This window comes from Pinus tabuliformis, chromosome J (assembly GCF_031772625.1).
Source record: "Pinus tabuliformis cultivar Carrire ecotype Pingquan chromosome J, CPIR1, whole genome shotgun sequence".
Classification (NCBI taxonomy): domain Eukaryota; kingdom Viridiplantae; phylum Streptophyta; class Pinopsida; order Pinales; family Pinaceae; genus Pinus; species Pinus tabuliformis.
This window is the reverse complement of record NC_142295.1, coordinates 503,424,894-503,446,530: the sequence shown is the minus strand read 5'-3', so window position 1 is coordinate 503,446,530 and position 21,637 is coordinate 503,424,894. Positions and strand designations below refer to the sequence as shown.

The window sequence follows — 21,637 nt, the reverse complement described above, 5'->3', positions numbered from 1 at the left end:
AGAGTAGACGATATTGTTAACCCAATGAAAGGTCTTAGTGACGAAATAAGCGATTATGTTGTTGTTAAAAAAAAATTAAGATCTCTAACCCCAAAGTTTGATGTCAAAGTCTCTGTCATTGAAGAAATACAGGATTTGAAGAATCTTACCATTGAAAAAATTCATGGGATCTTTATAGCTTATGAGATAAGAAAAGGGGATACATCAGGTGTTAAAGAAGTAACATTTAAATCCACATGCAAAGGGAAGGAAAAAGAAAATCCTAAAGATATAAGCTACATTTCAAATGAGGAAGAAGTGAATTTCATGAGAAAGTTGCAAGTGAGAGCTGGTAAATTCAAAAGTAAACTTCCATTTAAATCTTTTGATTGTGGAAGATTAGATCACTATGCATCCAAATTCCCATATAAAGAAAATCATAATAAGAAGGAAAAGGAAATGGATGTTGACAAGAAAAATGCTAAAAAGAAGCTTTATGCCAAGATTTTTTTTATTCTAATGACAATAGTCAAAGCACATCTAATGATCAAGAAGACTCAGATACATATTCTAACACAAGTTACAAAGTACTTATGACTCTTAAAGATCGATCAAATAGTGAATTGAATAGTTGTGAAGAAGATGACTTAATGAAAGCATTGAAAGAAATCAAAGAATTGGGAACAAAAGAAAATAGTATGGTCAAGGAAATGAACTTGCTAAAGTTTCAATTAGAAGAAACCAATAGAAGAGCAAAAGACATAGCAAAACAACTTCAAGAAAAAGAAAGCCATTGCGAAAAGTTAGAAAAAGAAATTGTGACTCTAAGGGAAGATTACGAGAAAACGAACAAATGGGTAAAGGCATCTGAATCACTAGAAAATATCATTAATGAACAACACTCTCCTCTAATCAAGACATGCATTGGATACAACCACAAGGTTTTAGATCCACAAGATGATAAGGACCCACAAAAGAATGAATCAAGTCACTCATCAGATGTGAAAACATCAAGATCAAGGAAAATTATATCAATTCCTTCAAGATCAATCCCTAGGTAAAAAAGATGGTTTTATGGATATTGTTTCACTTGTAACTCATTTAGGCATAAGGCCACTAATTGCAGGTAAAGCGGTTGGAATGGAAGCTCACAAGCCTCTGGCTACATGAGATGGTTTAAAAAATACAATCTTGAACACATGATCAGAAATTGCAAACAAATTTGGATAAAGAAGGAGTGACAGTCAGAGACATAGGGAATATTTTCCCTACTGCAGTCCATTGTTCTTAAAGCATAATTCTAACAGTGACTACAAAAGTAAATGTGAGGTACATAACCACATGAAAAGCATATGATGACTATTAGGTCCACAGGGTTAATGGTGTATGATATTAGGGGTAGCTATGCATGTGTATCTTGATGATTATTCCCTATGTTGTTTTGATATTTTGTGACCAGGAACAAGCATGACATATTCAGGGGGAGTTATGGTGATGAAAAATCAACATTTTACATTCGGTACATGTTTCTCATGAAGGACAGTTGTATATGCACACATTTTTTTGACTTAGACATTCGAGTATATTTTTATGTGATGATAAAGGAGTGGCACAGATTTAGGGGGAGCTTCTCATATGCATACATCAATTCAATTATTGGCATTCTGGCTCTGTTATTGATTTGTTGTAGTCTGATAATGATTCCCATATGTTGCTTAGGAATGGTGTTGGTTCATGATGAGTCTATGAGTTGTTGCAAATCCTATATTATTGTTGTTGTTGATATGATTCTTTGGTGCATTTATTATTGGTAAGAAAGATATAATGTGATCAGAATTGATGATGAAAAGTTGGCACAGGTTCAGGGGGAGCATCTTCTATGCTTCTAATGGTTCATTGTTGGCATTATGGACTTTTGAGCACTCCTTATTGCATGATGTTGTCTATGATGAATTCATGGTTATTGTTGTTGTCATCATTCCTACTCACTACTGGAAAATATATGTTGTTAATATGTCATGGGTTATCAATGATGCATATATGTTGCTTGAGTTGTACTTGGTGAAGCTGTTGATGGTGTCTTATTCTTGTTGTTGTTAAAGCTTGATAGACTTAATAAGGAATATATGTATGCTATGATCACTAAAGATTTTGGTTATGTTGTTGATCATTTATGCTTGATGACTTATGACGCTGGAAATTCTCTTTGTTTTCACATATGTTGTTGGTGCATGGAAAGAATATGTTGTTGTATATACTACCTATGGTGTTGCAGTCGAAGAGATTGATATTGTTGCTTGAGGATTGTGGATCCTCCTATATGTGGAGAGAGTGTGTTGAACTTGATGACTTGAGGTCAATGGGATGAGTTGCTGACAGAGCTTTATTACACAATCTTATGCTTCTACTACAGTTACTTGCTGTTGTTTGAATGCATTGCATATTTGGTCACGTGTTGATGATATTGAAGAGATTGATGTTACACTATCATATCTTCCTAATGATATATTGCTTCTTGATGATGAGGATGTTCACTTTGTTATCATCATACCATTATGTTTTTGTTGTCAAATGATTATGGTGTGTATGCCTATGTGAAGCATGGTGGTTGCTAATGAGTATCATGGTTTTAGATACTTCATTGCTGAAATCCTTGTTTATGATTATGGATTTCATGTATGTCTATTGGTGTAAAGGTCATGAAAATACCCATGTTGTAATCATTATAAAATTCAGTCATGTATGGCTCCTTGGGATCAAGTCATGTCATGTATATTTTGGGTCATTGATGTAAAATCTAGGTCCAATATGTAACACCATTATGTTGGGTGATTGAACATAGAGTCATTGGTATATCATATATCCTTAGAAGGTCCATCTTATGCATAGGGGGAGCGTGATCGTTATGCAAATTTCAAGATTCATATAAACATATCAGACTTACAATATTGAGCTCTACAAGGGAAGTACTTCATTCAGTCTAGTTCAGCCCTTTTCCCTTGATGTCAAAGGGGGAGAGAAGACTTGGTGTTTGCAAGTGTTTGTAGGTGGTTTCCAAACACCAAAGTCGTTGCCATCAAGTCCAAAGGGGGAGATTGTTGAAATTATGGTTAATGTGTTGTCCTTGATGGCAACCTGCTTGTCAAATATGTCCTTGATGTCAACTTGCTTATAATATGATGGCTATGGAAATAATACAAATATCAAGTATTATGGTATAGGAATTACAAAAGACTGAAACATAATTGGCAGTTCAGTTACAGAATGCATGAAAATGTGAAGATTGAAAAGTAAACGTGACCCCTGTGAAGAATAGTCGCATACATACATAGGTTATGAGAAAAAAAGTCACGTACATCATCTGAACTATGGAAAACTGGATAGCAGGTGCCATTACCATGGTAATTTCCCATTGTATTGTGACAACAATGTCTATTTGATCTTGTCAAAAGAATACCATCAACATTATGAAAGGATTTTCATGTGGTATTGGCAAGGCAAAATGCTATATAAGGAGAAGTAGATCAAGGAGTCATGCACGCATTGTAATGGATTATTCATGTGTGATCTGATATGGAACAGGTGTGCACCAGGAAGCAAGGAGAAGGCTTAGATTTGATAGATCTGAAAGTGTATTGAAGATTAATGGATATACTTGCTTGATATGTGTATGTTTTTGTAGCTAACAATGTTAGATCTATAGCTATGATGATGGTATGATATGAATGTGTTTTCAATATGTGTGCTGAAATATGGGTTTGACAGATGTTGTGATTTGCAACAAATATTTGATTCAATAATTTAAGATCTATACATAGTTTTTCTTTAGTATTGTCGCATAAATACGCGGATCTGTGTTAATATTGTCACATATAAATTTTGTGATAATATATTCAATATGTTGAAATATATATGTGGGTGTTATACATGGTAATCACGTACATACTCAAATTTGTTTTATGGAAGTTGCGTATATGTACTAGGCTTGGCAATTGTTGCTTGGTGATGGAAATTGATGATGTTTTTTCTATTTGTTGTTGTCTATCAATGATTTCTTGATCAGGATGGTCTATGTATGGAAATGTTGATTTGATTGATTTGGTTGTGGCTTGGTATATTAATCAGCGATGATGCTACAGTATGATTGGATATTTAGTGAGTCAGTATTGATAATCTGTGATTAGTTGTTGTTGTGACTCAGTATTTCAATGATTCAGCGATTGATACAATGATTATGTTTAACAATGATTTGAGATATGTACGCAAGTGTTATGTATAGGAAGCATGTATATACACGAGTATGCTTCAGAACAATCGCATACATATTCTGAAGTTAATTTTGATCAAGGTTTGCAGTGACAACACTTTGCTTCTCTGATGACTAACAATGTGATTTATTAGTGAATGGTTGAGTATTAGCTTGAATGGTTGATTGGTCTTGATTTGATTAGTTGTTGGTTAATTGGTAACTTGGGATTGGTTCATTTTTCAGTGATTCAGTTGCTTCAATGATTCAACTTGTTAGTGGTTGGTGTTCAGTGGAGATTTTATGATTGCATTCAGATTCTGCGATTCAGTTTGGTTTGGGATTATTGTTGGTGTGAGTTCAGTGTGAAAATTTGATGAAAGGTGGTCTGCATATTTTTATGGTTGATTGACAGGTGGATCTAGTATGAAATATTATGAAACATGGTCCACAAACTATTGAGGGTCGCATCCTTCAGTGAGGGGGCATGAGCTCGCTTCTGGTAAGAGCCAGTAAACGAGATTAGGGGGTTGTAGCTCCCTTCCAATGGGTGTTAGAGAACGAGTAGAGGTGGTAGCCTCCTGCAAGTGAGTGTCTGTGTGCTAGTAAGAGTCTGTGCCATTACAAGATGTAATGAATATTTTCTTTATAATAAAAGAAGAAGGCAAAGATGACAACAACAATGGTTTTATCCTACATTGGGTTTCCACCTAAAATCTCAGTGTTCATATGTGCTGATGTGTTTCTTATGTGTTGATGATTTATTTGCTCTTTACTATTCACAGATATTGCATAATGAATGACTAAAGAAATAATAATGCAATGGTTAAGTTAAATCACTGATAGAAATTATGAAAAATAGTAATATGGATACACGCGAGTTTAATTCACTAAAATCGTGTACACATGTGGGTTGCATGAATAACAATAGCACACAAAATTATAAATGTGAAGTTGAAAGTTAAAGTGAATTAAAAATATTTATTCACCCCCTTCCCCCCCGTCTCCCTCTCAGTGTTTTCTTAACAAGAATTGGTGGCTGCTCGCAAAGAATTGTTTGTGGCTAAGGCCAAATTATTATAATCACTAGCTAAGGAACATCTAACTAGACAACTTAACTACAAAATCTAACAATTATATTGGTCTTACAAAAATTTTAGGGTCAAATAAGTGTTGGGTGTGAATGCACCTCAAATATGTAATTAATACCTCTTTTTATTAGACGAGACATTGTACTTAATTATTCTTAAATCAATTTTGACTTAAACAATTCAAAAAAAGGGGCATTTGATTAAGGTTGACTATGTCAAGTGACCCCCATTGTAAATAGAGATAGTAGGCAAATGAATAATTTAGAAAATTTGGAAGTTATCATTCATGATCTACACTCTATAATTTGATTAAGACTAATGTGATGCTCTTGCCTTCGATAATGGGTTTTCCTCGTATAACTTTGTCGTTTACCATTATAAATAAATGAGTAATTTAGACAATTTCAAAGTTATCATTCATAATCTACATAAGGCTAATATGATACTCTCGTTTTGATAATGGGTTTTCCTCTTATTACTAGGTTGTTTACCATTTTAAATTCTCTTTAGGTGATTATCGTGCATATGCTCATGAATGCTATTGCAAATAAGTTATGATGGTGATTGGTCTATTTTGAGCCCAAAATGAAATATCAATGATTTCTTGCAAATGATCACCAATAATAGCTCAAGAATAACACACATTGTCCTTGTTAAATTCAACTTCCATAACATTTGTTTGAGATCAATATTGCGGTTTTGAAATAAATTATAAACACAATAAATTCTTAATCCCTAATTAAAATGAAAAAAGATAAAAATAGTCCAATAATCTTTTTCATTAAATAAAATTATATACCATCACTAGTTAAAATGAAAAAAAATATAAATTTTCAAATAACCTTTTTCTATTATATATATAATTCTTAAAAAAAATTATAATATTACGCTTTATAATATTAATAATAAAAGAATAACATAGATTGTAAAATAAAAAATAAATTATATAAAGTTCAACCACAAAGGTCATGCATCGCACCACATGTTACACACACAACTCACATGTTACACACAACTCCATTAACTATAAATACATTTTGACCTACACATGAATGCATTGATTGTTTTAGTACTTATGGTACCACCACCTGCTCTTATGCACTTAAAATATAGCTGTAATAAACCAAATAAAGGAGCCTCATTGTGTGTGTGTGAAAATGACTAAACAAATGGTCGAGAGCAACGAGTACAGGAACCTAAAGTTCTAAAGGTATCTGATGTTGAAATTTCATGTCATTAATTAAAAGATTTATTATTTTATTTATGAAAAAATAAATTTATTTTTTTATTAATAAAAAATATGACAATAATAAAAATAATTATAAAAAATTGGCAATTACATTTTTTATTTATATTTAAAATTATTGAAAAAACAAAAATAAATTATAAAGAATTATATTTATATTTGATATCAGTCTTTTCGATTAATCACATTGTTAGTGATGTGATTAATCCGAAAAACTAATATCAATATTATGGATCACAAAAATTTCAAATCTAACATACTTATATTTTGCTTAAAAACTTATAAAAAAAACAAAAATAAATTATAAAGATTTAGAATTACATTTTCTTGTTAAAAAAGTGTAATTGAGTTGTAATAAAAATAACATCACATTTATTTATTTATTATTTATATATAACAAATTATAATGATTATAGTTAACTATTATCTATAAATATTATATTTAAATATATATTATATTTAAATATATATTATATTTAAAAGTGTATTTAAATTTTAAAATTGTATATATTATTTAGTCTAATTAATAAAGGCTATTTTTAAAATATTTTTTAAAGTTAATTTTGATTAATTTTAATACTTTTAATTTGTAAAAATTAAATATTTAACTATTATTTATAAATATTATATTTAAAAATACATTTAAATTTTAAAATTATATAAAATTACTTAGCTTAATTAATAAATGAAACGGTTAATTTTTAAATATCTTTTTTACTTAATTTTACTTTAAATATTTTAATTTATTTATACATTCAAAAATATATTTTAAAAAAATTACAATTTATATTTAAATTTTAAAATTATATAAAATTGTTTAGTGTAATTAATAAATAAAATAGTTATTTTCTAAATAATTTTTTTAGTTAATTTTATTTATACTTTTAAGTTGTTTAATTTGCAAAAACTATATATTTAACTATTATTTATAAATATTATATTTAAATGATGATGATGATGATTAACATCTATTAAGACAAATATGGTCTATCATACCTTAAGAAAGATAATCTAATTGTAATTCAAGAAGGAGAATCTAATTGTAATACTTTAGAATCGTATTTCTCTGCTAAAAAAAAAGGAAAGAAGTGCACCAAGATCACTATAGTTGGGCTGACTTAGTAAGTCAAGAAGATTGGAAGTGTGATAGATGTTAGAGAAATGAGAGCGGATGTGAGTAAGGGGCGAACAATCTGAAAGAAGTGTTTTTCAGAGAAATGAGAGCGGATGTGAGTAAGGGTCGGACAATCTAAAAGAAAGTGCTTTTAATCCTCCACTTTCTTAGTATCGCAAAGATGACAAATTTTATTATCCCAGGGAGTCTTGGGAGTAGACCACCACCCAGTTTCACTCCGAAGTTCATGAGAGTTAGTTCTAATCTTAGCCATGTGAAAGATAATTTTAGTTCTCAAGGGTGGGGTTGATCACACCTTAAAATATCTTAGTTTCTTTTTACCCTCCAACTATTTATCATCCCATAACTTATCCTTAAATTTAGAGGTGATAATATCTTTGAAACTATCCTTGCTTCTCAAGATGATCTCCTCATTTATCTCCCAATGGTTGAGCCAAGACTGAGCATCCTTATGCCACCCACTTGATCTGAAATCACCCGTAGATGACCTCAGAGAAATAATGAAGGCATTACATACTCAAGTACTAGGGTGTGCAACAAATAGATAAGATTACGAAATACACAGACACTGAAACAGTAAGAGAAACACAGTAAGCAAACACATAAAACACAACAAGCTTAATAAGGAGTTCACCCAATCCTCCTGGGCTATGTCTCCTGGTCCAGCCTTTAGTGGTGGCCTTTCTATTGTGTCTTAAAGCAGAGTTTTTTTTACAGTAGTGAGCTCAAATTGAATCTCACGGAACAGAGGATGATCAATAGGATTGTACTTGGATTCCCCAAGTCTCTAGAGTACACAGACTCCCCTTACTGAATCTCGACCTCAATTGATCTCAATGGTATGAGTCCAATGTGGTACTCAATACCTGACAGGTATACACAGAAGAGTTGCTTGAACCTCTCAAACCTTCTCTGGAGTTCACAGACTCTCAGACTCTCTCTGTCTCTGTCTGCTCGATGCTTCCTTTGTCTACAGGTCAGCTCAACTTCTCTGTTCTCTGCAATTTTGCAATTTACTTCTTTCTTGCCTCTCGGCTTTCTGCTTCTCTCTCTACTTCTTTTCCTGCTCCCTTTTCTCTCTGTTTGTTCGTGGCTTAAAGCCAAATTGCTCCTTGACTGTTCGTTTCTGTTTCCTAGCTCTCTGGATCTCCTGCATCTGTTTACTTGAATTCCCCTACTCTGTGTCATCATCACCGTGTAACGCTTCACAGAGAGGTGGCCACTTGTTTTCTCACGAACTGAGTGTCAATTGTCTTTGAACGGTCATTATTTTCGTTGCTCCAAGATTGCCCGCGAAACTGATTCCTCTGCCAACTCATCAGTCATGCTGGACCTCAAATCTTATATGACTCAGCGAATTTCCCCGTCGAATCTGGTCATCCATCGGATCATTTCTCTATCGTTGATCAGGAGCCTCCAAATCCTACGGTCTCCGTCCATATCGCGCGGTGAAGTAGCATGACCTTTACCTGCGCAATGTGAGCGATTTTCTCTCTCATTTGTTGGACGTGTGTCACCCAGTGTATGGCATCGGGTGGGACTCGGTCGAACCCGATTACCGCTTGAAGCCCTTCTGATATCCTGTCAGTTTTAGTGCAGGACCCTTCTTCTAACGGAATCGACGATTTCCATACGGTTTTATGCTTTTCCTCGTGATCGAGCTCTTGGGGGCTTTCCTTCAAAAACTGCCTCTGTTTTTGGATTTGATCTCCCGTTTGTCAATTTCTGCCAGTGCGCGGTCACCATGGGCCAACGGTCTGCGTGCTTTTACCGAGGGTCCTCATTGTTCCGTGTTGACCACAAATTGCCATTGTTCAGAGGTTATTTTTGATAAGCTTCGACATCCATAATACTTTGAAACTTCGGTATGAGTTTTACAAAGTTTAGGGAACTTTAAGAGTGTTTAAGGATCCAATTTGGATCACGGCCTTCCCACTGAAAAAGCTTTTGGACCACCAAAAGTTGGTTTTCAAGCATCGACTAAGTGAGGGTATAGCTGTCTCACTTATCCCATCTCTATCCACTTTGCACTGCTTGGCTTTGAACCCTAGAGTCCAATCTTGAGGTACTTAACATCTCCCCTACGCGTCATCCTCACCTTCCTATCCAGAACCGTGTCTTCCTACAATTCATTGAGATATTCAGGTAACAGATCATCAATAGAAGGCGATTGACTCTGCTCTTCGAGATCTTCAATTAATGAAGGTTCAAATAGTCTCAAGCGGTCTGCATTAACGACTGAGTAGATGTGCATGTAAGCTGGTAAATCAAGGCGAAAATCATTCTCACCAATTTTCTCAAGTATCTTGAAAGGTCCATACCTTATTGGCTTTAGCTTTTTACCTTCACCTTGCATTTTGTCTTTGCTGATATACAGCCAGACCTGATCACCAACTTGGAAACTATGCTCCATCCGATGCTTCTCATGCCTTACCTTGTATTTGGCTTAGCTCCTTTCTAGCTATTCCTGTACTGCCTGGTGATTCTCTTGGATTCGTTCAATGAACTTGGTTGCCTTGTCCACATTGCTATGTCCATCAACTGCTATGTCTTTACCAAAGACAAAATCCAAGGGAGACCTTGGTGTGAAACCAAAACAGGTCTCAAAAGGAGATCTCTGTGTAGAAGAATGTTTTGCTCGGTTGTAAGCATGCTACACATAACAAAAATGTTCATCCCAAAGTTTGGGATGCTTGCTGCAATAGCCTCTGAGCAACTGGATCACTGTCTTGTTGACCACTTATGTCTGGCCATCTGTCTATGGATGAAAGGTTGTGCTTTTCTTCAATTTGTTGTCCATCAGTTCCCATAGACTCGACCAAAACTTCCAAACAAATCGAGTGTCTCGATCAGATACAATGGAAGTGGGTAATCCAAAATGAACCCATACATGCTGAAAGAACAATTTTGTAGTGTCCAGCTGTAATCTGTTTGTTACAAGGTATCAAAATACACATTTTGCTGAACCTATCCACAAAAACATATAAATAGTCATGACCTTTCCTAGATTTAGACAGTCCTCCAACAAAGTCCATGGAAACACTTTCCCAAGGATGAGAAGGAACTGGTAGTGGAGTGTACAAGCCTAGTTTTCTATTGTTGGGCTTGCTTTTAGCACACATGGTACACCCTCTTACATATCTAGAAATTGTCTCATTCATTTTTGGCCAATAACAAAATCTTTGTAGTTGTGCAATCGTTTTACTTACACCAAAGTGACTTGATATTAGAGAAGTGTGTGCTTCTCGAATTATCTTTACCCTTTCAGTTTGTGGAATGCATAGCTTCTCACAATGATGCAAGAGTTGGTCCTTAATATGATAATCCAATTATTCTACGCGTTTGCCTTGCCTTAAAGTTGCATATACATCTTTAAAATCTATATCTTGAGCATATTGTTCAATGTAACTCTCACGCAATACTGAATTATGCTTAAGTATAGTAGATGCATTTATAATTGGTCTAGATAACATCTCTGCAACTTTATTGTGTGTCCCATTTTTATATTTGATGACTAAATGAAACTGTTGTAGAAAACCCATCCATCTATAGTGTCTTGATTGCTGTAACTTAGTTTTGGAGTATAAATATTGGAGTGGTTGATGATCAGTATGTATAACTGTCTCTTTGCCCATTAAGTAACGTTTCCACTTTTTCACACTCTGTACTAATGCATACAATTCTTTATCATATGTAGGATAGTTAACTACTGCAGAATTAAATGTCTCAGAATGATAACATATGGGTTTACCGTGTTGTATCAACACTGCTCCCATGGCATAGTCACTGGCAACCGTTTGGATCTCAAATGGTCCTTGAAAATCGTGCAGTGCTAGTACTGGTTCTGTACTAATCTTTTCTTTCAAGGTGTCAAAGGCTTTCTGCTGTTTGCCTTCCCACTGAAACACCCTGTTCAATCCTGTTAAAGCATGTAAGGGAGCTGCAATCAAGGAAAAGTTAGAAATAAACTTTCTTTAATATTGTGTTGCTCCTAAGAAGCTTCTAACTTCTGTAGCAGATTTGGGTTTAGGCCAGTTTACAATGACTGCCACCTTAGAGGGATCTATCTTCAAATCACCACCCCCTACTATATGTCCCAAATAATTCAAATATGTTTTGCCAAATTCACATTTTGAGAGTTTAACATAAAGTTTTTCTCTTTTCAAAACATCTAGTGTCTGCTTAACATGCTTTAAATGTTCTTCCCACGTTTTGCTAAATATAAGAATGTCATCGAGATATACAATAAAAAAATCATCAAGAAAAGCTCTGAATACATCATTCATTATTCTCATGAAAGTAGCAGGAGCATTAGTTAAGCCAAAAGGCATAACCATCCACTCATATAATCCCTGCTTTGTTTTGAAAGCAGTCTTCCATGCATCTTGTTCTGCAACTCTGACCTGATGGTATCCACTATGCAAGTCTAACTTGGAAAAATAAACAACTTCCTTTAACTGATCTAATAGATCATCTACGCGAGGAAGGGGATAACGATTTTTTATTGTTATCTTATTCAATGCTCGATAATCAATGCACATTCTCCACGAGCCATCTTTCTTTTTCACCAAAACGATTGGAGACCCACATGGTGATGTGCTAGGTCTGATGAACCCCTTCTCGAGAAACTCCTGCACCTGCTTCTTGATTTCTGCATTCTTTAAAGCATACAACCTGTACATTCCGATGTTAGGCAATGGAGCATCTTGCTGCAAATTAATATCATGCACTATTTCCTTTTTGGGTGGCGGACCTTTAGGTTCTTGAAACAAGATATCATATTATGAAACAACTTTTTCTAAATCAGCTTGTTGTTTAGCATCATAGCCCTCAAATCCATTGGTTTTATCAAGTTTCTTTTCCTTTACAACCATCAGTAAAAATTGTTTGCATGAATTTACAATTCGTTTCATCTACCCTGAGTTTATGAGAGTATAATTATTCTTGAGCTTAAGAGCTCTTACAATATATTCGATTCCATCTTTAACGAGGAGATACTTGTTCTCAACTCTATAGAAAATAGTTTTTCTATCATACAAGTAGGGACTTCCTAAAACAATTCCACATATATCCAAAGAAACTATATATAACTCAACCTCATCTAGAAATGCTGACCCAAAAGAAAACTTAAGTTTACATTGTCTAGTCACTTGTAGTTGTGCTTTATCACTTAACCAGCCTAATGGGTATGGTTTCTTGTGAGGTGTAGTCAGTAATCCCAACTTCTTTACAATTGCTTCAGAAATTAAATTTACTTGTGAGCCACTATCAAACAAAGTATCAATCTTTTGATGCTTGGAAATAACTCAAATATGGAAAAGCTCATGTCTTTTTCTCTCATTTTCTTCATTATTAGTGGATTGTGTAGAATTGCTAGTAGATGTTTCATAATTTTTACCTTTTATAACTGTGGCTGCAATGGTTGTTTCATCTCCTGAGTCCGACCCCAAATCTTTTGAATAGCTGCAACAATCTTCTTCTTCTTGCCCTCGAACTTCTTAGGTCTCAGCTCCGTATGCAGGATGCAACAGTGCTCATCATCATGCCCATCCTTATTACAGTGAGTGCATGAAGACTTGCTTTTCTGTGCAGTGTTGGCCTTCCTCTCTTTCCATTTATGTTTTATTTTCTCCTTATTCTTGCTTGCAATGGGCTTGGATGATCCCCCAACTTCTGGGTTCCCATTCTTTCCTCTAGCTTCTAGATGCGTAGCTTGAACATATACCTCATCTATACTAGTGGGATTAAACATGAGGATAGTGTGCCTCATGTAGCTGTGTAGACCACCTATGTACTTCAACAGAGTCTCAGGTGAGTCTAAAGAAATTCCTAGAACCAAAGCTTTTTTCCTAAATTCTTGGGTGTGACCTTGTACGCTTTGCCCTTTCAATTGGCGAAGAGTTTGCCAGCTCATCATGGCTTGCTGCATGTAAGCTAGTGGATAGAACTGCTTTTTGATTGCAGAAACAAATTCACTCCAGACAGAAAGAATCTTACCATGTTTCTTCATGTCAACTTGTGTCCTACCTTCCCACCATACCAAGGCAGTGCCTTCGAGGTGTAGGCTGGCCAACTGAATCTTACTCTTTTCTGAGTCGATACTATGCACTCTGCAATAAACACCAATTTGTTTGATCCAATTATCCAACTTCTAGGCATTCAACTCTCCATCATATATTGGTAAATCAAATTTAACATCTAATTTAATCAAAGATGTCTTCTTTTTATGTTCAAGGCTATTAGGAGGTGTGAGAAAGTTTTCTTCTTTCCCTTTGCCTTTTGAGTGGTCATGGAAGAGAGACTCTTCTTCTCCTTTATCTTGTTTCGAGCTTGATGAATTTTCATCTTTATGTTTCCTAAAGTCCCTATACATTTCCTCTATCATGGACCTCATGGCCAGGAAACTATCTACAAATTGGGGGTTTGGTCCCAAGGGACTTTCTTCTGACATTTTATTCTGAGGATAGGCTCTTCCAATTTTCGGGTTAGTTTCAACCAACTCTCCTTCTTCTAATTTAAGCTTTGATATAGTTAGCATTCAACAACAAAAATCCAGCACAAGCTTGTCTAACCTTAACAACCCAGTTGCTCTGATACCACTTGATTTGAAATCACCCATAGATGACCTCAGAGAAATAATGAAGGTATTACAAACTCAAGTGCTGGGGTGTGCCTATGTTATTTTATGCAACGGATCGATAAGATTGCGAAATACACAGACACTGAAACAGTAAGAGAAACACAGTAAGCAAACACATAAAACACAACAAGCTTAATAAGGAGTTCACCCAATCCTCCTGGGCTATGTCCCCTGGTCCAGCGTTCAGCGGTGGCCTTTCTATTGTGTCTCAAAGTAGAGTTTTTTTACAATAGTGAGCTCAAATTGAATCTCACGGAACAGAGGATGATCAGTAGGATTGTACTTGGATTCCCCAAGTCTCTGGAGTACACAGACTCCCCTTACTAAATCTCGACCTTAACTGGTCTCAGTGATATGTGTCCAATTTGGTACTCAATACTTGACAGGTATACACAAAAGAGTTTCTTGAACCTCTCAAGCCTTCTCTGGAGTTCACAGACTCTCAAACTCTCTCTGTCTCTGTCTGCTCGATGTTGCCTTTGTCTGCAGGTCAGCGCGGCTTCTCTGTTCTCTGCAATTTACTTCTTTCTTATCTCTCGGCTTTCTGCTTCTCTTTCTCTACCTCTTTTCCTGCTGCCTTTACTCTCTGTTTGTTCGTGGCTTAAAGCCAATTTGCTCCCTGACTGTTCGTTTCTGCTTCCCGACTCTCTGGATCTCCTGCATCTGTTTGCTTGAATTCCCATGCTTTGCATCATCATCACTGTATAATGCTTCACAGAGAGGCGGCCACTTATTTTCTCACGAACTGAGTGTCAGTTCTCTTTGAACGGTCATTATTTCCGTTGCTCCAAGATTGCCCGCGAAACTAATTCCTCTGCCAACTCATCAGTCATGTCGGACCTCCAATCTTATATGACTCAGCCTATTTCCTCGTCGAATCCGGTCATCCATCGGATCATTTCTCTGCCGTTGATCTGGAGCCTCCAGAGCCTACAGTCTCCGTCTATATCGCACGGTGAAGTAGCATGACCTTTACCCACGCGATGTGAGTGATTTTCTCTCTCATCCGCTGAACGCGTGTCACCCAGTGTATGGCATCGGGCGGGACTCGGTCGAACCCGCTTACCGCTTGAATCCCTTTTGATATCCTGTTGGTTTTAGTGCGGGACCCCCCTTCTGACGGAATCGGTGATTTTCGTATGATTGTACGCTTTTCCTCGTGACCGAGCGCTTGGGGGCTTTCCTTCACTAAGGGGGACGCCCTGCTAATCGCGTATTAGAAACTACCTCTATTTTTGGATTTGATCCCCCATTTGTCAATTTGTGCCAGTGCGCGGTTACCATGGGCTAACGGTCTGTGCGCTTTGACTGGGTTCTCATTGTTCCATGCTGACCACAAATTGCCATTGTTCAGAGGTTATTTCTGATAAACTTCAACATCCATAATACTTTGAAACTTCAGTATGAATTTTATAGAGTTGAGGGAACTTTAAGAACATTTAAGGATCCAATTCGGATCACCCACGCTTGAAGCAAAGGTAAAAGTATTGACTAAAATTAGAAGTCACACATATAACATTTAAAAATATATTTAAATTTTCAAATTATAGAAAATTGCTTAATCTAATTAATAAAATGGTTATTTTCTAAATATTTTTTTAATTAATTTTATTCAATTCTTATCATTTTAAGTTTAATTTGTAAAAATTAAATATTTAACTATTATTTATATATATAACATCTAAAAATTAAAATTATATAAAATTATTTAGTTTAATTAATAAATGCAACTTACTCTAATTCATTTATACCTTCAAAAATTTATTAATTGAAAAATTACCCTTTATAATTAAAATAAAAATTACGTACCGTGTGATATTAAAAAAAAAATATTACCATTTATAATAAAAATAAAAATAAACCGTTTAATCATTTAACATACAAAAATTAGGTCGGCCTGGAGTATGTCGTAAAACTGCTTTTGCTTAGCTAAGAGCTCGTCTTCCTCGGACGTAAGGAAACAGGTTAACAGCCCAAGACCCAGAGGCATCTGGCAGGAGTGAGAGCCTGCTCCCGATTACGGACCACCAGTAGGGTTATGCCAGGTGGCGTGGTTTTCCTATTTAACAGTGATGAGTCAAACCCAGCATTCGCGGATAGCAGCCAGAGATGGCTGTCCTCACTGTTGGTTTGACACCTGAGTTGATAGGTTTTACCACCTTCGGAAAAAAAGAAAAAAAAAAAAAAAAAAAAAAAAACATACAAAAATTAGTTACCTTGTGATATGCCAAGTCACGGTCACGAGGACGAGAGGACACTCTATTACAAACAACATATGAAAAATATTATACTAGATATGAAATATTTTATAAGATACTCTGAACAAGGAAATCATGCATGGTTGATATACAAATGTTCAACATGCAATATAATCAACGGGACAGGGTGGGACAGCCGGCGCTGGTGACCGCCGTTGCCGTCTCGACGATCCGAGGTGAACAGCCACTCGCTTTCCACAGCAGCCGGTTAACAGTCATGTCGACTGGCAATTGCCAGTGCCTGTACTTTTATTAAGGATCGTAGGTTGGACCCTCACTCATTTGTCGCATCATTTTTTTTCGTTTGTCGACCGACCTGTCGAGTCTGCCACCCATGAACCACTCACCGTTTGAATGGCAAAAGGCGGTTTCGTGGCACCGAGCTAATCGCGAAGCAGGCCGGTTTCTTTTTTTTTTACCTCTGAGCTTTTTGGCTGGTCCGGTCTGCATGTGGGAACGGCCTAGATTTTGAGTCCACTAGCTGGCAGCCTTGTTTGTACCCGACCTGCAATTTTGGAGGAATTTGTCGTCTTTCCGCAAGGCTGAAGCGCCGGAGGACCGTCCATTTTGAAGTTTAAAGAGAACCGCAGGGATTCAGCTTTTTTTCGGAGAATCTCAGCACAAATTTCTTAATTGACTGCAAATTTGCAGAAAGATTTTCGTTATATTCTAGTATATTCGATCTCTCTAAGTATATACTCTCGGCTTGTGCAATTCTGGAACGCAAGGGAAGACAAAGAAAAGCAAAACAGAGCGATTGTAAGAGCTTTCTGCTTCCTTTCTGTCGAAATTCAGTTTCCTTGAGCTTTCCCATGCATTATTTTGAGCTGACACCGTAGTTTTTTCTTTTAGAATTCTGATGTATATCCTGAAAGTTACACTGATATCCTGTTTAGAAAGTTAAGCTTTATAGCAATTTCTCTGTTTCTTTGTCTGTTAGTGATCTAAGTTGATAACTCTTATTGATTTCTTTCCTGATTCTTTTCCAGATAGAAATTTAAGCTTTAAAGCTTTATAAATTTCTTCTCTGTTTCTAGTGTCTGCTAAAAATTTAAGCTTTACGGCTTTATATAATGCTTCTCTGTGTCTTGTGTCTGTTAAAGTTTAAGCTTTAAAGCTTTATCGATTGCTACTCTGTTTCTTGTGTCCGTGGTGTACGGAAGTTGACTGGGATGAATTTCGCAAATTTTACCAGTACATTTGTTATTTGAACAGGTTTATACGGTGCTCCATTTTGATTTCTGATCGTTTTTAGTTCACATGTGCTGCCTCTTTATTTCGGAAGAATCTGTGTGTTTTGTTAGTTTTTGCGATTGGATATCAATGATTTTCTTTCAGTCCTCAGCTTTCTCCCATTTTTGTGGGGAAAAATAAAACTCTGAAGGTTGCAGTTAGTAGAATTTTAAGTATTCAGGTGTCCAAGGACAGTTCGATGGTTAGACAGCTGTATTTTTAAGGGCCGTCCAATTTGATCCTTTATCCTAATATTTAAGGAGCACAACCTTTTAGTATTAATGTCGGTGATTGACTATTCCATATATGTAAAATGTTCATGTTTAAATAAATAGTGTAGACTGTGATTTGTGGTCTGGTTATGCAAGGTCTAACCAATATATTAATGAATCAACGTCTGCATGCACATATTCAACAGGCTCTCGAGTAATGTAAAGCCTATTTCCTTCGAAGAACAGTGAGGTACTGTGATCAATATTTTCATAATTCAGGTTTGAAGCTCGTTTGGTTGGACTTTTATTGGTTAACAAGTAACTGTGAGCACTTCCAATCAAACAGGCGTTATCTTTGTGACTTTAGAAGGAACTGCAGATTCCATTAATACCTGCAGAAATGTGGAACTCGATTACGACCTCAACGGACATTCCTCAAGAATCAAGCACGAGGAACACAGACCTGTTTGCGACTGCCACTGAAAATGGCACTTCTGATTATTCACAAATTCCTGAAAAGCCAAGACCAATCAATCTGGAGCATAAAAGGTCACTTGATGAAAGGTCATTAAGTGAACTTCTGTCCCCTAGATTAATTTCTCCACGACCATCTTCGAGGACCATGGAAACGTTTAGAAGCTTCGATGAAAATCGGTTTTCATCAGCTCAGAATACGCCTCGTTCAGCACGAGCTTCCTCTGAGCCGAATCCTATGATTGCTGATGCTTGGGAGGCTTTACGGAGATCACTGGTTTACTTTCGAGGAAAGCCTGTTGGAACTATTGCTGCTTTGGACCCTACAGAGGATTCACTAAACTATAATCAGGTATCATTCTTCTTGAAATCCATTATATTCCATCCCTTGAAATCCATTATCTTCCACCCCTTGCTGTATTTCAGTTCTAGCCCGGAAGAATAAAATATTTCATGACTTAGTCTACCGCAGAGGTTCTTTGTAAAAGGGCATGGATCCTTAAAATAATTCCTCTTGCAAGAAAATTGTCCTTTTATTTATATGCGACACAGTATGACCATTTTCCGTATTCAATGTGAGAGCAGGGTTGTATTTAGGCTACAGCTGTATCAATAGTTATGGAGTGGTTTCACACTGCTGTTTTTCACTTCCAGGTATTTGTAAGAGACTTTTTTCCAAGTGCTTTGGCATTCTTGATGAATGGCGAACCTGACATCGTCAAGCATTTCCTCTTGAAGACACTCCGACTTCAAGCATGGTGGGAGAAACGAGTGGATTGTTTCACATTAGGAGAAGGAGTTATGCCTGCCAGTTTTAAAGTACTCCATGATCCTGTTCGTAACAGTGATACAATGATTGCAGATTTTGGAGAAAGTGCAATAGGCAGAGTTGCCCCCGTAGATTCTGGATTTTGGTGGATTATTCTGTTGCGTGCCTATACAAAGTCTACTGGAGATCATTCTTTAGCAGACATGCCTGACTGCCAGCGTGGAATGAGGCTTATTTTGACATTGTGCCTCTCTGAAGGCTTCGACACTTTTCCGACTCTCCTCTGTGCAGATGGATGCTGTATGGTTGATCGCAGAATGGTGAGATTCTTCTCACCTTCAATATATTGGAGTTATCTTGTGAAATGTAGAATTTGCATTGGAAACTAGGGATGATTATATGCCACTGCTTTGTGAAATTTAAAACTAGTATTGACAACCAACAGTGATGATTAGTCATTGCTTATTGTTTTGGCATTCTATTCTCTGTCACACTGTTTTCCTTAAAGAATTGTCCTTCATGATTACTAGCTGCTAGTTGTTGTCTTTTGTTAACTATACTACTTGGTTTTGAGTGCTTTCGTCTGCAGGTTCAATATGATCCCTTTAACATCCATAATTTTTGTTATATAGCTTTTGGAAAGCAACTTCGTTGAGCATTTCTATTATCTCACAAAATAATCTTGACCTTCAAATATTGCAGTTTCTGTTATGCCTCCTTTGGAAATGAATTTTGGTAAATAGTTCTGCTAACTTGACGAGAGATCACATTATTTGCAGGGCATTTATGGTTATCCCATTGAAATTCAAGCCTTGTTCTTCATGGCACTAAGGTGTGCCCGGATACTCCTTAAACCAGAAGGTGGGGGGAAAGAGTTCATAGAGCGAATTGATAAAAGGCTGCATGCATTAAGTTATCACATGCGTAACTATTTCTGGTTAGACTTTGAGCAGTTGAACAACATATATCGATACAAGACTGAGGAATATTCTCACACTGCTGTAAATAAATTCAATGTTATTCCTGATTCCATTACAGATTGGGTATTTGATTTCATGCCAATTAGAGGAGGTTATTTTATTGGAAATGTCAGCCCAGCTCGGATGGACTTTAGGTGGTTTTGTTTGGGTAATTGTATTGCAATTTTGTCATCCTTGGCAACACCTGAACAGTCTACAAGAATAATGGATCTTATTGAAGAGCGGTGGGAAGATCTGGTTGGAGAGATGCCTCTCAAGGTTTCATACCCTGCCTTAGAGGGTCATGAATGGCGAATAGTAACAGGTTGCGATCCAAAGAACACCAGATGGAGTTACCACAATGGAGGATCTTGGCCAGGTGAGAATATCCTAGATCATTGAAATTTTTTAGTGAGATTCAATTCTGGTTTTACTGCACTTGCAACAGCACATGTAGGAGAAGATCTAAAAATAAAATCCAAACTACATGGTATTACTACATGAAGAAAGCTTAAAAACAGTATCAGAATATGGTTATCTATTTATCATGTAGAGTTAGAAATATATATATATATATATATATATATATATATATATATATATATATATATATATATATATATATATATCTATATATATATATATATATATCTATATATATATATATATATATAGCATTTAAAAACTGTAGACAATTTACTGTTCACAGATAAGGATACAATCATCAGCAATCACAGATTTGCATTATTCATGAACCATTGTACAGCAAAAATTTTCCATTATTGGAATTTAAGTGTTTAAAGAGGAACATTGTTCCTACATAGCAAAACCTGAAGTGCTGAACCTAGAGAAGTTTCTATTCCAAACGAAGAACCTTCAGATCAAGATGGGACAAAGAAGGGTCCAGGTTAGGATCCTCAAGATCCACATCCCAATCCTTCAAAGGCACAGGAATGATACTTTTCTTTCATTCAGGAGAGGAAGAAACCATTGGAATTTATGTATATAAGCTCTTCCACTTTTTGAACCCAACCTATATAACCCAGTAGATAAAGCCAAGCATTCCAATTTCTCTTTGGTAATGAAGAGCTAACCACTATGAAAGAACACAAATGTCTAGGGATTGCAATTTCTTTGCTCTACCTGCTTCTCTTTAATACAAGAGAAAATGTGATAGTTGGAATGTATGCATTTAGTCTCTTCAACTTTTCTAAATCTAACCTATTACACTTTATCAAGTAAATAAAGCCAAGCATTCCCATTTCACTCTCTTATTGAAGAGCTAGCTGCTTAACAAAGAACACAAATGGTAAGGGATTGCTATTTCTTTGCTCTAACATTCCGACATTGCACAAGTTCAAATTCATTTTCTTATTACAGGTTGTAAAGTCAAGA

The 21,637-nt window shown here is 35.9% G+C and overlaps 1 protein-coding gene across 2 annotated transcripts in view; it reads left to right on the top strand.

Annotated features, from left to right (window-relative positions):
- The first annotated feature begins 16,923 nt into the window (after positions 1-16,923).
- LOC149227979 (putative alkaline/neutral invertase F) overlaps positions 16,924-21,637 on the top strand; it is a 53,909-nt gene continuing 49,195 nt past the window's right edge. The window contains exons 1-5 of one of the 2 annotated variants that reach the window (XM_089378018.1): positions 16,924-17,354; positions 18,247-18,290; positions 18,387-18,866; positions 19,169-19,603; positions 20,063-20,621. In XM_089378018.1, the coding sequence (XP_089234144.1) occupies positions 18,441-18,866; positions 19,169-19,603; positions 20,063-20,621 (1,420 nt within the window). In that variant the 5' untranslated portion in view covers positions 16,924-17,354; positions 18,247-18,290; positions 18,387-18,440. Of the gene's footprint in view, positions 17,355-18,246; positions 18,867-19,168; positions 19,604-20,062; positions 20,622-21,637 lie in introns of both variants that reach the window. The other variant, XM_089378017.1, reaches the window with a different exon arrangement.